Raw genomic sequence first — 15,927 nt, forward strand, 5'->3', positions numbered from 1 at the left:
AAAATGAAAGACTGAAAAAAACACTTATAGAGTATTTTTAATACTGTAGGTTAAGTTATGTTATATTTGGTACTAGATGACACAATACAATCTTTCCCGATTTTGTATTAATTTTGCGGAACATGATTCCAGTTACGTCATATTTTTCTTTCCCGAAAAAGGGAAGGGGAGAAGAAAAAAGATGGGAGAAAAGAGGGTTTTCCCCATCTCTTTTGAAGAGATTTTCTTCCCCCCTTCCCTTTTTCGGGAAAGAAAAATATGACGTAACTGGAATCATGTTCTGCAAAATTAATACAAAATCGGGAAAGATTGTATTGTGTCGTACTAGATAGTCCCTCATGGTTTGAGCACCTCGCCTTGATATATTCAAAAATTTGAATTTGGGTTTAAGTGCTGGATAAGCACTTTTAGGAAAAGCACTAAATAGTTTTAGTTGGACCTAATCTTACTCTTGTTTTTATTTTTAAGGGAGGGAGGGGACATAGGTATGAAATTACTTTGGTTTCCAAAGTTTTATTATCAAGCTTCCTCCAATCAGTCTTAAAAACGTAGGGTACTTTTAATTAATCTTGATTAGATGGTTCAAAGAAGAAGTGTCCAAACAAACGAACCTAGTTTATGACGTAAAAAAAATTAGCCAATGAGAGGCCAGTTTACACTGTAATTGACCAATGGTAAAATTTATAGTGGTCTCTCTTTTAGCTATTTTTTTACGTCATTATCAGAGTCAGACACTTTTACTTGGTTCCAAACAAAAGTTTAAACCAACAATTTTAATCTACTGAAGGGGTAATTTTGTTTATAGTCACTGAGGCAGTCAATTGTCTTATCCCTTAAAATCCCCAGGAATGTTCATCCACAATGTGATACACAAAATTACCCCTTCTGTAGATTATATTTAGTGGTTGAAACGTTTGGACACTTAACTTTATGCACCAAACAATCAGAATTCGCACAGTTATTAAGCCAACGAATAAGAAAACGTTATAAAAAAACTTTGGGGACTAGTGTAATAAACAGCCCAATGGCCCCTTCCTTCTTAAAATGGCACATGTGACGTCATAAAAATCCATCTCTTTTTTGGGGGTTTCTATTCCACTTCTCCTCTCATCCTTCCTTTTTCAACGTATTTTTATGACGTCACACATGCCATTTTAGACTTTCCCTTAAACTTCCTGTGTTTAGGTAATGTGGATCCCCGACGTGATAATCCACGATCTTGTCAGCTTCTCCAAGCCAGAAATTCTAACAGAGGTCGCGGCTCTAGAGATCTTTAAGGACAAACGAGTTTACTATAAAATCAGGTGAGGAATAATAGTTATTTATCGCATCGTATTACAGACAGTTTTCCGCTGATTTAAAATGAGAGATTAAATCTGGTATTCTTAGCTCCAAAAGGATGAAGGCCAGGCTTTTTTATTTAAATATTTGTAGAAAAAAGCCTGTAATATGATGCTATAAATGAGTTTTCAGTATGGCTGAGAACCGGTTTTAATCCAGTAGATATTAATCGGTTTCGGATCAATATCTCCATTAATTGAAAGTAGACTGCAATCTTATTTTGATGAAAATGTATAGTTGATTCTTATTTTAGGGTAAGTTTTAGGGTCACTTAATGGTTTTGAGAGACCCAAATGACTAGTTTTCTTCAAAATTAATTACGAATTGGAGGGTTAAAGTTCCCCTTTAAATAGCAAAGTCATTATTAGTCATTACACAAAATATAAATATTGAAAAATATATAAAATGTGTGAGAAAGTTTTGTGATTTTGTTTCGTATGGATGTGTTCATCCTTGTTTATATGTAAGTGAATGAATAATAAAAATGTAAAAAAATGAAAAAATCTAACTAATTAAGCATTATCTTAATTAACTTTTTGTCTTTTTCAATTTAACTTCATATGTTACGTACTTATATCAATTTTAAGATGATTTTCAGTTAAAAAAAAAAACTTTTTTTTCCTGTACCTTAACTAAAATTAATTTAATTAAAAGATGACTTAAATTTTTTACTTTCTTAGTTAGTTTTCCTGTGCCTTAAATATCTTAATTATAATATTATTTACCTTCATACGTTTTATGATAAAACAGTATTATAGACAGCTTTCCGCGGATATTAAAATGAAACATTAAAAGATTAAAACCAGTTTTGTTGCAGATATAACATTATATTACATTATACATACTTTTGTGGATAATATACCCAGCTTATACCAATAACGAAAATAATTCGGGAAAAAATCACGAAACCTATACATGCTTTTCAGCTTTCGTTGTTGGCAATACATTGTAAAATTGACGACCTCTCCATTTGCCGCCCTAAATATTATTTTAGATTTATGTTGCTTGTTGATTATACCATATTCCTGTATTATACTAATCACTAGCGGCTGCGTCCCTAGTATCTAGGGATATTAGAAGGAATATGAAAGTGCATAAAAATAGCCCAAAATCTTTTTTTTATAAAAATAAAACAGCCTAAATCCACCTTATGACCTATATGAAGTATCACTTTAAAGGAGAACAATATCGGTTCAGCGGTTAGCGAGATCCTTCGCTACAGACAAAAAGCTTATTACTTTATAATATAGGATTATTGAAAACCAAAACAGAAGGCATTTAGAGTTGCTTTGCTATAAAAGTTTTTAACAAACAGGGATCAAAAGGGATAACACAATGGCTGATAAATTGATGTACATCCAACCCATGATGATTCCCAAAATTAGTGGTTGAACCGTATGGACACTCAATTAGATGAAACAATAAGTATCCAAAGTCAGCGAATAAGAAAACGGTATTATAAACTTTGGGGACTAGTGTAATAAACAGCCCAATGTCCCCTTTCTCCCTGCTAACAAACCTAATTGGCCTGAAGCAAAATGGAAAAACTTGGATCTGAAATGCACAATGCAGTAAAATATCTAGGTACTATTTTCCAGCATGGCTTCAAAACTGATTAATATCTGCAAGATTAGAACCGGTTTACAGCCAAACTGAAAAATCGTATAGCATCGTATTACAGACAATTTTTCATGAATATTATAATCATATATATCATTCTTATAATTTTTCATTTTAATATCCGCGGAATTTAAAACGTTGCGAAAAATAACTATTGTCTATCACGTTAAGGGTTATTTATTGTTATTTACTATGGCAGTACTGATTATAATTTAGTTACGCTTCCTGCTTTTTTTATATTTATTTTATTTAAAGCGAAGTTATCATTTTGAAAACTAGAAGAGATAAGCTTTCTGTGGATATGTCTAACAATTATCTGGGATAACTAGGGACTGAGCAATATCTGTTTTAAAATAAAGAGTTTTATAGACAAATATGGAGGCAAATTTGTTTGCTGATTTTCTCAACAAAAATTTAATTTTTACTTTTTCTAGTAAGCAAAGACTTAAGATTTTTTGGCTGTGCGAACCGCTTTCATGGTAATTTCAAAAACCTGGAAATTTTTTAGCCTACCTGTTGAGGAGCTATAACTTGTATAATTCTATGTCTTTTCATTGTTTCTACACTAAGGCAATTAAGTTTATGTTTCAGAAATTTCTGTCCTTCATTAAATATCTTTTATCATTTTAGATCTGATATAACAATAGTGTGCAGAGCAATGCAGTTTGGAAAGTTTCCTTTGGACAGTCATAAATGCTACTTTCTTCTCACAAGCTGTAAGTATTTTATTGAAATTTAATATTGGACAGTCCTCTTTGTCAAGATTTCCTTTGGACATTTATAAATACTACTTTCTACTCACCAGCTAAAAGTATTATATTTTATTTGGACAGTCTTTTTTGGCAAGATTTTCTTTGGACAGTCATAAATGCTACTTTCTTCTCACAAGCTGTAAGTATATTATTTTAATCGGACAGTCTTTTTTTGGAAAAATTTCTTTTTGGCAGTCATAAATGCTATTTTCTTCTCACAAGCTGTAAGTACTTTTTTGAAATTAGACAGTCTTTTTTATCAAAATTTCGTGTGTACAGTCTTTTTTGGCAAAATCGACTTTGGACAGTCATAAATGCTACTTTCTTCTCACAAGCTGTAAGTATTATGTTTTAATTGGACAGTCTTTTTATCAAAACTTCATTTGGGCAGTCATAAATGCTACTTTCTTCTTACAAGCTGTAAGTTTATTATTTCAATTGGACAGTCTTTTTTTTGGCAAAATTTCCTTTTTTGCAGTCATAAATGCTACTTTCTTCTCACAAGCTGTAAGTATTTTATTTTAATTGAACAGTCTTTTTTTTGGCAAAATTTCCTATGGACAGTCATAAATGCTACTTTTCTCTTACAAGCTGTAAGTATTTTACTTTAATTGGACAGTCTTTTTTTTGTTATTTTTTTATTTTCTTCTCACAAGCTGTAAGTATTATATTTGAATTAGACAGTCTTTTTTTTATTCAATTTTTCTATGAAATTCATAAATGCTGTAAGTATGATTCTTATTTGGACGGTCTTTTTGGATACCCTTTCTTAAACAGCAATCAATGCTACACTTTAGCTGAAAATGTAAAATAATAAGATTATTAATTTTATATTTTTTTTATTTTTCATGGAAAATTATCTGTAATACGATGCTTTAAATGATTTTTAAGTATGACTTAGAACCGGTTCTAATTAAGCAGGCATTAATCAGCTTCGAAGAAATACTGAAATAGTCATTTATCGCATCGTATTAAAGGCAGCTTTCCGTGAATATTAAAATGAAATATGATTATATTTTAGTTGGGTACGACATAACGCGGATGGTGCTGGATGGCAAGTTCGAGTACATGAAGGAGAACCAGCGGACCCTGTCATTCAATGTCAAAATTGACAAACTACCGAAGAGCAAGACCGTCTTTGTCGGCGCATCAAGTAAGGACCTATAGGAGCGCAGCTACTCTGTATATAATATATATATATATATAGGTTGTCTGTACGTCAGTTTGCATGTGAATGAGACTTACAATACAGTATCAACACAATCATGTTTATTTCAGGGAGGTAGGGGACATTGAGCTGTTTAATACACTAGTCGCCAAAGTTTAAATTAACATTTATTCGTTTGTTTAACAACCTTGGGGACTTTTATTGTATTTTGATTGGTTGGTTCATTGAGTTGGGTGTTCAAACATTTCAACAACTAATTGTAATCTACAGTAAAGGTTATTTTTTGTATCATCGTTTGGGATGTATATCAATTTATTAGCAATTGTCTTATCTCTTTATATCCCTGTGTTTATTTTCATGTTATAGAAAAAAAAGTTTATTACAATAAATGTATAAGTATAGATATATAACCCAGACACTTCCTGGTTCCAGTGCTGGGGATCTTTTTCGTCTGCTAGTAAACTGATTTATGCTCTTTTTTACCAACTTGGCTGTGTTAATATTCCCAAAACTATTGGCTGATGTTTAATGAACCAATTGAAAGTTGGCACATGGTCCCCAACGTGCACATTCTGTTACTTTAATGGTATTTCAATTACATATTAACAAGGGATCAAACTCTGCTGTTGTGTATAAAGTAATTGAGATCTCATAATGCCCCCCAAAGTTTTTAAAACTACGTATAATCAAAAACATGTCTATAAAACTTTGGAGACCAGTATAATTTGGAGTCTTTTGTCCTAACCCCCCCCCCCCCCCCCCCCCAACTGTCTATAGACTAAAAAATTATTCTAATTATTTAATTCTGCCTATATAATATAGGTACTAATTGTATTATTCATACTGAAATTTTACTGATTTTAATTTAAATATTATCACAAATTTTTAATTATTTGCACTATGAAAACTTTTGAACATCAAAAATACAAAAAAGGTAAAAACCAAACATTCAGAAAAAAATGTTTATTGTAAAAAAAAGTCAATAACAAGCGCAACACATGAATAATTGTTTTCATATAAACAGTGAGAGCCTTCAGTTGTCTGTAGTTATATGAAGCGGGTTTAATGCAGGGGTCTAAAGGGATAAGACACTAGAGTAAAACACTAGAGGGACTAAGGGTTAAATAACTGTATCTCCCCCATCGCAACATCCTTGTGCAACCTTTCTATAGAGTAATGAAAATCAACCAATAGTGTCGCTTGTATAAACACAGACAAGTAGCAGAAAATAATTTAGAAGATGTCTTTGAAAAAGGAAGGGAGGTAGTTGTCTGTATATATACATCTATACTATAGATCTGTTGATAAATTTTATTATAAAACTTTGGATGGAGACTAGAAATAAACAGTCCAATGTCCCGTTCCTACATGGATTAATGTTATATATAATAAAACATACTGTTAACAATATGAATCACTAATTGATAATGTTTTTTTTTTTTTTTCTTTATGGATGTTGTCATCCTTTTTAATAAAAACTTTGGGTTTATATTTATAAAAAGCAAGAGAAATCAATAGTATATTAGTTCAGGGAGTGAGGGGACAATGTGCTGTATATTACACTATGCCCTAAAGTTTTCTTATTCGTTGGCTTAACAACTTTGGGGACATGTATTCAATTTTGACTTGCTGGTTCATTATGTTGAGTGTTTGCACATTTTAACCACTAATTGTTATCTACAAGTTTTATACATAATCTTTGGGGATGTACATCAATTTATCAGCGTTTGTCTTATCCCTTTAGATCCCTAATATTAGTTACTTAAGTACACTCTAACCAAGTTAATAGCCTCACTGATAAATGTTTTGGGTTATTTGTTATAGATATTTCTAACAATGCAAGGTTTCGTGGGTACAATCAGATTTTACTAATATGAACAGTATAAATTTTTTTTTAAATGTGTTAAAAGAAAATAAAAAATGTATGCTATATTTATGGATATAAATTACGCGGATATTGTGAAAATTATCGCAAACTCTTATAGAATGTTTCTCCCAGATGGCTAATATTTCACTACGATATCCCCCCCCCCTCCCATCCCAATCTGCCCCATTATGACTTTATACCATCCTTCCTCCTGTCTATAGATGAACCGTGGAGGCATTGACTAATATCTGAGGACTATATCAGCAACCTAACTTGACGAAAAAATCTAAATTCTACAAAGTAGCTTATTATAAGCTTCAAAATAGCATACTTACCCTTTTACTTTAAATGTACCAAAAATTTTGATCTCATAATAGTTATTTCGCGCATCGTATTTTAGCCAACTTTTCGCGGATATTAAAATTTTATTAATATTATGATTTTATTGTTCTTAGAAAATAGGAATAATACATGCTTTTTTAGCATACTTGATAATCGGTTCTAATCCAGCAGATATAAATCGAAGTCATGAAAATATTTTGGGTTTCTAAAGTACATTTTATATACAAATTAGGAAAGTTACTTCTTTAACATCCAATATTTATAATTGATTATATGATTGTTTTTTTCTCAGGAAAATAGAGATGATTTATATTTTATTCTTATATAAAAGTAGCAGGATGACTGTTAGTTTGTTTGTACCTAAGGATCTCGCTGAACGCTTAATCGATATGGTTCTTCTTTACAATGTAGCTTCTCATAGGTCCTGGTAAGGATTATAACTGTTTTGGGGGAGGGTATAACTAAAATATAAAATGAGGGATAAATCAACCCACAACCCTTCATGTGCCACTAGAGGCCTCTAGGGGCATAGCCGATAGTATTAAATAAAATGTTAATGTTCTATGATCATTCCTGAAAAACATTGATTAAAAATGACTAAGATATTAAAATGAAAAATTAAAATGTCAAACGTTTTTATGTAAAACTGGTTAATCTTAAAGTTCTACTTTCAGCTAATTCTAACGATGGTGTACTAACCCATAACAGTATTGTTAAATCTAAATAATATGATATTCAATATATAAAATAATTATACTTATATGTTATATGATAATATTTGAGCACTTGATTTTAGCATCTTTATTGTACTCCCCCCCCCAAAAAAAAAAAAAATTTAAAAAAATTTGCTGTTATGGAGAGCAATATCGGTTTAGCGGTTGGCGAGGTCTTTATGTACAGACACACACACACAGATAGATAGAAAGATATCCTAATACTTTAGAATACAAGAATAATACCAAAAAGTACAACTTATATTAATGAAATGCTCATGATAACAGATATTTTTGATATCTTCATTGTTCATAGCGAAGCTACTTTATAATTCAACTAGCGGCTACGCCCCTAGAGGCCTCTAGTGGCACTTTAAATGTTTTTGTTTGTTAAATTTAATTTTTTATGTACGATACCACCTTATTTGACGTTGAAGTCTCCCCTAAGGGGGGATTTTTTTGTTTTTGGGGGGGTTAGGGGTGTCCCACCCCTCAAGAAAATATCTTAAAACCACCACAGGACCATTAGGTATATTCCCTGAAGAGTAGAGCCCATTTGGTTCAGTGGTTACCGAGATCTTAAGCTTCAGACGGACAGACAGACGGACAGACGGACAGACAGACATCGTTCTACTTTGTATTACAGATTTAGGGATTGAATAAGTTCATATGCTACATATTTTCATCAAATTTTATTGAGAAATGCTTATTTGTTAGGGTTCTAGATCGATTCCTAGATTTTCAAGTTTTCGTGATTTTCTCGACTCTTATTCAAGATAGATGACTGAAATTTTTAGGGATGATATAAATTTACATTCTACATATTTTCACAAAGTTTAATTAAGGTGTGTTTATTAATTGTGGTGCTAGATCGTTTATTGTTTATGGTTAATTTTTTTCCCGATGTTCATCCATAGCTGTTGAGCTACGCTTCTATGGATGTTGTCATCCTTGTTTTAATTTACAATACAATTAGCATGCATGCATGCAAAAGAGTTTAGCGTTTTTGCATATTTAACAGTAGTAGATTTAAAAAAGAGTAATACCAAAAAAGTACAATTTATAATAATCAAATGTTCTCAACAGCATATATATTATAGATATCTTCATCGTTCAATGTAGATCAGGGAGAAAGGGGACATTGGGCTGTTTATTACACTAGCCCCCAAAGTTTATAGTAACGTGTTTTTACTCGTTGGCTCAACAACTTCGGGGAAATTTTTAAAATTTTAATTAGTTGGTTCATAAAGTTGTGTGTCAATATTCTGGCAATAGTCTTATCCCTTTAGATCCCTGAATATATATTATAAATTACAGATAATGGATGAACATAAGTTTAAGTGTCAGAGACTCAATAACAAACGCAGCAAAACACTTTACCCCTCTCCCCCCCCCCCCTTTTTTTTGATAGTCTCACATACAGTTTAGTTTTGTATACTCTACAGGCCATAGACGTCTAATGGGTTTGTAGGTAGGTTAAAGGGGTTTTCAACCACCGCAAACCTTTCATTTTGACCCTCAGAATTTTTAAATTGCACCCGTTTCACAAAAATAGCCATCTGATAGGTTAGGTTAGGTTAAGTTGAGTTGATTTTGGATATCTCTTCGCAGGAGCTAAGGGCTTAGTTTGCACTTAGTTGGTTTTATCTCTTCGGGGAGGAAATTGAAACCTGGGATCTAAAGGGATAAGACAATAGCCTCTAAATTGACGTGCATCCACAATGATGATATATAAAATTACCCTTTCTGTAGATTACAATTAGTGATTGAAACGTTTGGACGCTCCACTTACTGAACCTACCAATCAAAATTCAGCAAAAGTCTCCAAAATTGTTAAGCCAACTAATTAGAAAATATTTTGTAAAATATTGGGGAGTAGTGTAATAAACAGCCAAATGTCCCCTTCTTCCCTGAATTAAAACTAACTTTAATAAATTAGCCGATGCCAACCCAATTTAAACTTCAAATAGTTTTATTATGAAGATTGTAATTGCTGCGCTATTTATATTCAATATTTCTTTGTTTGATGTACAAATCAGTAAATCAAAATGTATATAAATCGTGCACTTTACCATTATAATAGAATTCCATTACCTCTGCACTTGAGAATGAGTACCAGATATGGAACATATAACAAAGAAAACAAATTTATAATGTAGATTAGAAGAAAAAAGATTGTTGTTTTTATTATAGTGAAGTTACTCTGTAATTAACCCTTACAGATCGGGGGGGGGGGCTCAAAGAGCCCCCCCCCTCTAGTTTTTTCAATCTCATTTTTTTTGTAGGTAAGATGAAGAGCTGTAACTTCATGACTTTTTAAGTTTAGTGATTATACGTCGGCAAGAGTTGATTTTATTAAAATATCTGGTCTGTGTCGGTCGTGGTGTCCGGTCAAAGTCGGTTGGGTAGCAAAAAAAATTTGAAAAAATTCTAAATAAATCTTAATTTCTACATTCTGACTTTTGTGTATAAGGTAGAAACCTAAAAATTTTTGGTGAATACTTAGATATCAATGACCTTCTGAGAAAAGTGGTGTTATGACCGTTTGACCGCTCCCTGACCGACTTTATGACCGATTTTTGTCCAGCTTTTACTACATAAATATATCATGAATATCGTGGCTTCTATTACAGCTAGAGACCTATAATTTTTTTTGGTAAATCCTTGAGCAATAATAAACAGATAGAAATATTAATTTGCGCCGCCAACCGCCGTTTTACCGCCGTAACCGCCGAAAATGGCGGTTTCCGTTATTTGCCGTTTTTTGGCGATGACCAGAAAAAGTATTTTTTTTGTTATGAAAAATAAAAGTTCGTCCTAAAATTTGGTCATCCTAGCTGCAAAATTGGCCGCTCTACAGCTGTTTTAAAATTTAGCGGCTGGCCGCTAAAAAGCGGCTAAGGAGCAGTCTGACTGCTATGAATAGAAAAAGTAATTTTCTCTAAAAATACACATGAACCACCAGAAAAAAAATTTACGTCTTTATCTGTACCAGGAGCCAAGATAGAGGGGGGGGCTCTTTGAGCCCCCCCCCCCGATCTATTAAGGTGGGAATTGGGGCCCGATCTGTAAGGGTTAAAGTAAAACAAGGATGAAAACAGCCTTTATAAGCGAAGCACCAAAAATTTAAGTTGGGATATGGATAAAAAGGAGCATTTGTTAATATCAGACAAAATTTATTGGAGAAAAAATATAACGAAACTTTTCTCGTATTCATTCTAATCCGGCGGATAGGAACCGGTTCTCATCCATACGAAAAAACTATGTCTAGCATCTTATTATAAACGGCTTTCTATGAATATGAAAATGTATAATCACAAGATTAAAACCAGTTTTTTTAGCCCGTGCCTACGGCACCTAGGGGCTAAAAAAATTTTAATAATTTTTTTTCATTCAGGTAACTACTCAGTATACGGATTTGAAATCAACCTGTCCAGATCTTTGGGACCTTTCATCCTGTCTGTATACCTACCATCCGCCATGTTTGTTATGATCTCTTGGGTATCCTTCTTCATACCTCCAGTAAGTATAGCAATCAAGTATGTCTGTCTGTCTGTCTGTCTTTCTGTCTGTCTATTTGTCTATCTGTCTGTCTGTCTTTCTGTCCGTCTGACTGTCCACCTTCCACCCGCCATGTTTGTTATGATTTCGTGGGTATCCTTCTTCATTCCTCCAGTAAGTATACCAATCAAGGATGTCTGTTTGTCTGTCTGTCTGTCTGTCTGTCTGTGTGTCTGTCTACCTTCCATCCGCCATGTTTGTTATGATCTCGTGGGTATCCTTCTTCATTCCTCCAGTAAGTATACCAATCAAGTATGTCTGTCTGTCTGTCTGTCTGTTTGTCTGTCCGTCTGTCTGTCTGTCTGTCTGTCTGTTTGTTTGTCTGTCTGTCTGTCTGTCTGTCTACCTTCAATCCGCCATGTTTGTTATGATCTCCTGGGTATCCTTCTTCATACCTCCAGTAAGTATACCAATCAAGTATGTCTGTCTGTCTATCATTCTGTCTGACTCTCTGTATGTCTGTCTGTTTGTTTGTCTGTCTGTCTGTCTGTCTGTCTGTCTACCTTCCATCCGCCATGTTTGTTATGATCTCCTGGGTATCCTTCTTCATACCTCCAGTAAGTATACCAATCAAGTATGTCTGTCTGTCTGTCCTTCTGTCTGTCTATTTTCCATCCGCCATGTTTTTCATGATCTCTTGGGTATCTTTCTTCATACCGCCAGTAAGTATTGCAATCAAGGATGTCTGTCTGTCTGTCTGTCCGTCTGTCTATATGTCTGTCTGTCTGTCTGTCTGTCTGTCTGTCTACCATCCATCCGCCATGTTTGTTATGATCTCCTGGGTATCCTTCTTCATACCTCCAGTAAGTATACCAATCAAGTATGTCTGTCTGTCTGTCTGTCTGTGTGTCTGTATGTTTGTCTACTTTCCACCCGCCATGTTTGTTATGATCTTCTGGGTATCCTTCTTCATACCTCCAGTAAGTATAGCAATCAAGGATGTCTGTCTGTCTATCATTCTGTCTGACTCTCTGTATGTCTGTCTGTATGTCTGTCTGTATGTATGTCTGTATGTCTGTCTGTCTGTCTGTCCGTCTGTCTGTCCGTCTGTCTGCCTGTCTGTCTAACTTCTATCCGCCATGTTTGTTATGATCTCTTGGGTGTCCTTCTTCATACCTCCAGTAAGTATAGCAATCAAGTATGTTTGTCTGTCTATCAGTCTGTCTGACTCTCTGTATGTCTGTCTGTTTGTTTGTCTGTCTGTCTGTCTACTATCCATCCGCCATATTTGTTATGATCTCTTGGGTATCCTTCTTCATTCCTCCAGTAAGTATGGCAATCACGTCTGTCCGTCTTTCTGTCTGTCTGTCTTTCTACCTTCCACCCGCCATGTTTGTTATGATCTCGTGGGTATCCTTCTTCATTCCTCCAGTAAGTATAGCAATCAAGGATGTCTGTCTGTCTATCTGTCTATCTGTCTATCCTCTAGTAAGGGAATTAAGGATGTCTGTCTGTCTATTTGTCTGTCTGTCTGTCTGTCTGTCTGTCTGTCTGTCTGTCCGTCTGTTTGTCTGTCTGTCTGTCTGTCTGTCTGTCTACCTTATATCCGCCCCCCCCATCCGGTTTTTTCTATCTCATTTTCTGTGTGTGAAAGATAAAGAGCCCAAACTGCGTGACTTTTTAAGTATGGGTAAAACACATAACTGAGAGTTGGAATTTTTCGAATATCTCCATCCTGGCGGGCACAGGATGCCAGCAAACATGGCAGGGTCATCCAGGTAAAGAGCAAAAATATTTTTTTGACTAAAACAAAGCATTTTATCATACCAAAATACTAAAATATCCTCTAGTAGTACATCCTTATATGAAATACAGGAGTTCAAGTCACTTTCAGGTTCCAGGTATGATCCTGCAGGTCCAGATCCTCCAGGTCTCCAGAAATCTTTAAAAGGCTCCTGTGGCCGCAATTTTTGACTTAAAGACTTCAAATTTTAAACTTAAGCTTTTCTTATATGTCTACATAACGTATTAAAATTTCATAAAAATTCGCCGCCGTTTTCCCGCCGACCGCCGACTGCGGCGGCTGGCAGCTGTCAAGTACAGCTTCGGCCGCTGAAATTTATATTTTGATAATTCTAATGTAAAATTTACATAAAGATAAACATTTTCTGGAAAAAAATTTATCTTCTAGCTTCAAAAATAAGAAAATTACAGCCGTTTGAAATTTTTTAGTAAAAGAAGACCTAAAAACAAAGGTTGTAAAATAAAAGGTTGAAGGAAGCAAAAAATAACTTAGACTTATAAAAGGACGGAAATTCACTATCAAACAAGGGACTTGCACAAAAAAATTTAGCCCTCTAGCTCTATTGGGAATTGAGATAATGAGGGGGGGCGTTGAACGCCCCCCCCCCCCGACCGATTAAGGTGCGGCAAGGGGCCCGACTGTTAAGGGTTAAGGAAGTCTATTGTCTGTCTGTCCGTCTGTCTGTCTGTCTGTCTGTCCACCTTCCATCCGCCATGTTTGTTATGATCTCTTGGGTATATTTCTTCATTCCTCCAGTAAGTATCAAGAATTAAGGATGTCTATCTGTCTATCTGTCTATCTGTCTATCTGTCTATCTGTCTATCTGTCTATCTGTCTATCTGTCTATCTGTCTATCTGTCTATCTGTCTATCTGTCTATCTGTCTATCTGTCTATCTGTCTATCTGTCTATCTGTCTATCTGTCTATCTGTCTATCTGTCTATCTGTCTATCTGTCTGTCTGTCTGTCTGTCTATCTGTCTGTTTATCTGTCTGTCTATCTGTCTGTCTATCTATCTGTCTATCTGTCTCTCTATCTGTCTGTCTATCTGTCTGTCTATCTGTCTGTCTGTCTGTCGACCTTCTATCCGCCATGTTTGTTATGATCTCGCAGGTATCTTTCTTCATTTCTCCAGTAAGTATAGGGAATTAAGGATGTCTGTCTGTCTGTCTATTTGTCTGTCTGTCTGTATCTTTCTTTATTCCTCTAGTAAGTATAGCAATCAAGGATGTCTATCTGTCTATCTGTCTATTTGTCTATCTGTCTATTTGTCTATCTGTCTATCTGTCTATCTGTCTATCTGTCTATCTGTCTATCTGTCTATCTGTCTATCTGTCTATCTGTCTATCTGTCTATCTGTCTATCTGTCTATCTGTCTATCTGTCTATCTGTCTATCTGTCTATCTGTCTATATGTCTATCCGTCTGTCTGTCTGTCTGTCTGGCTGTCTACCTTCCATCCGCCATGTTTGTTATGATCTCTTGGGTATCTTTCTTCATACCTCCAGTAAGTACAGGAATCAAATATGTCTGTCTGTATGTCTGTCTACCTTTCATCTACCATGTTTATTATGCTCTTTTGGGTATCCTTTGTTTTATTGGTCACCCTGTATCTAGTAATAATATATTTCAGGATATAGTCCCTGCCAGAATTTTCTTGTTGGTCACCCTGTGTCTAGTAATAATATATTTTAGGATATAGTCCCTGTCATAGTTATTTTGTTGGTCACCCTGTGTCTAGTAATAATATATTTCAGGATATAGTCCCTGCCAGAATTTTCTTGTTGGTCACCCTGTGTCTAGTAATAATATATTTTAGGATATAGTCCCTGTCATAGTTATTTTGTTGGTCACCCTGTGTCTAATAATAATATATTTCAGGATATAGTTCCTGCCAGAATTGTTTTGTTGGTCACCCCTTGTCTAGTAATAATATATTTCAGGATATAGTCCCTGCCAGAATTGTCTTGTTGGTCACCCTGTGTCTAGTAATAATATATTTCAGGATATAGTCCCTGCCAGAATTGTTTTATTGGTCACCCTGTGTCTAGTAATAATATATTTCAGGATATAGTCCCTGCCAGAATTGTCTTGTTGGTCACCCTGTGTCTAGTAATAATATATTTCAGGATATAGTCCCTGCCAGAATTGTTTTGTTGGTCACCCTGTGTCTAGTTCTTATCAATATGTTCAACTCAACAACGTAAGTTTTAATATTCATTTTAGCAGCAAAGCTTTTATCAGAGGAATTAATTTTGTAAACAAATATATATTTACACAATAAAAACTTATAATATATTACATAGAGGATAACTAAACCAAATCTTTATAGAACACATTGTTATTCATTAGGAAACAAATCAGGAATCTTAAGGAATAAGAAAATAGCCGATACATTGATGTACATTCACAATGATGATGCAAAAAGTTATATGTGTAATGTCTCCTCCTTCCCTGGGAACAAATTAGGAACAATATCAGACAGTTTTTTTTCTTCTATTGTCAATACCCAAGTATTAGCAAGTTGTACCAGGAAAATTGAGAATAAGTTTGTCCGACAATTATCTACACACAGTTTAGCATGGATAGGGGAATAAGTAAAAATTCTTTGCGGAAAATTTTAGATGGAAATGAAAAAAAAACACAAAAAAATAATACCACTAGATTTTTTTATTGTTGTTAATAGATATTCATAGCATCGTATTATAGACAGCTTTCCTCGGACATTAAAAAAATATAAGAAAACCAGTTTGGTTGAAGGCCCGGGCTAACACAACTGGTATTATCTTTATGTTTTTTTTTTATTTTGTTATTCGTGGAA

At 34.2% G+C, this 15,927-nt stretch overlaps 3 protein-coding genes across 4 annotated transcripts in view; 1 reads left to right on the forward strand and 2 right to left on the reverse strand.

Annotated features, from left to right (window-relative positions):
* Nucleotides 1-15,927, reverse strand: part of LOC145330225 (ankyrin repeat domain-containing protein 13C) — a 526,153-nt gene that overhangs the window by 418,615 nt on the left and 91,611 nt on the right. The window lies entirely within an intron of this gene.
* Nucleotides 1-15,927, reverse strand: part of MED1 (Mediator complex subunit 1) — a 509,044-nt gene that overhangs the window by 401,505 nt on the left and 91,612 nt on the right. The window lies entirely within an intron of this gene.
* Nucleotides 1-15,927, forward strand: part of LOC145330218 (glycine receptor subunit alpha-3-like) — a 74,951-nt gene that overhangs the window by 36,366 nt on the left and 22,658 nt on the right. For both annotated transcript variants that reach the window (XM_080174828.1, XM_080174827.1), the window contains exons 6-10: nt 1,186-1,304; nt 3,592-3,677; nt 4,735-4,866; nt 11,201-11,325; nt 15,236-15,309. In XM_080174828.1, the coding sequence (XP_080030954.1) occupies nt 1,186-1,304; nt 3,592-3,677; nt 4,735-4,866; nt 11,201-11,325; nt 15,236-15,309 (536 nt within the window). The remainder of the gene's footprint in view (nt 1-1,185; nt 1,305-3,591; nt 3,678-4,734; nt 4,867-11,200; nt 11,326-15,235; nt 15,310-15,927) is intronic.

The sequence above is a fragment of the Acartia tonsa genome, chromosome 10, assembly GCF_053477335.1.
Source record: "Acartia tonsa isolate MP-2025a chromosome 10, ASM5347733v1, whole genome shotgun sequence".
NCBI lineage: Eukaryota > Metazoa > Arthropoda > Copepoda > Calanoida > Acartiidae > Acartia > Acartia tonsa.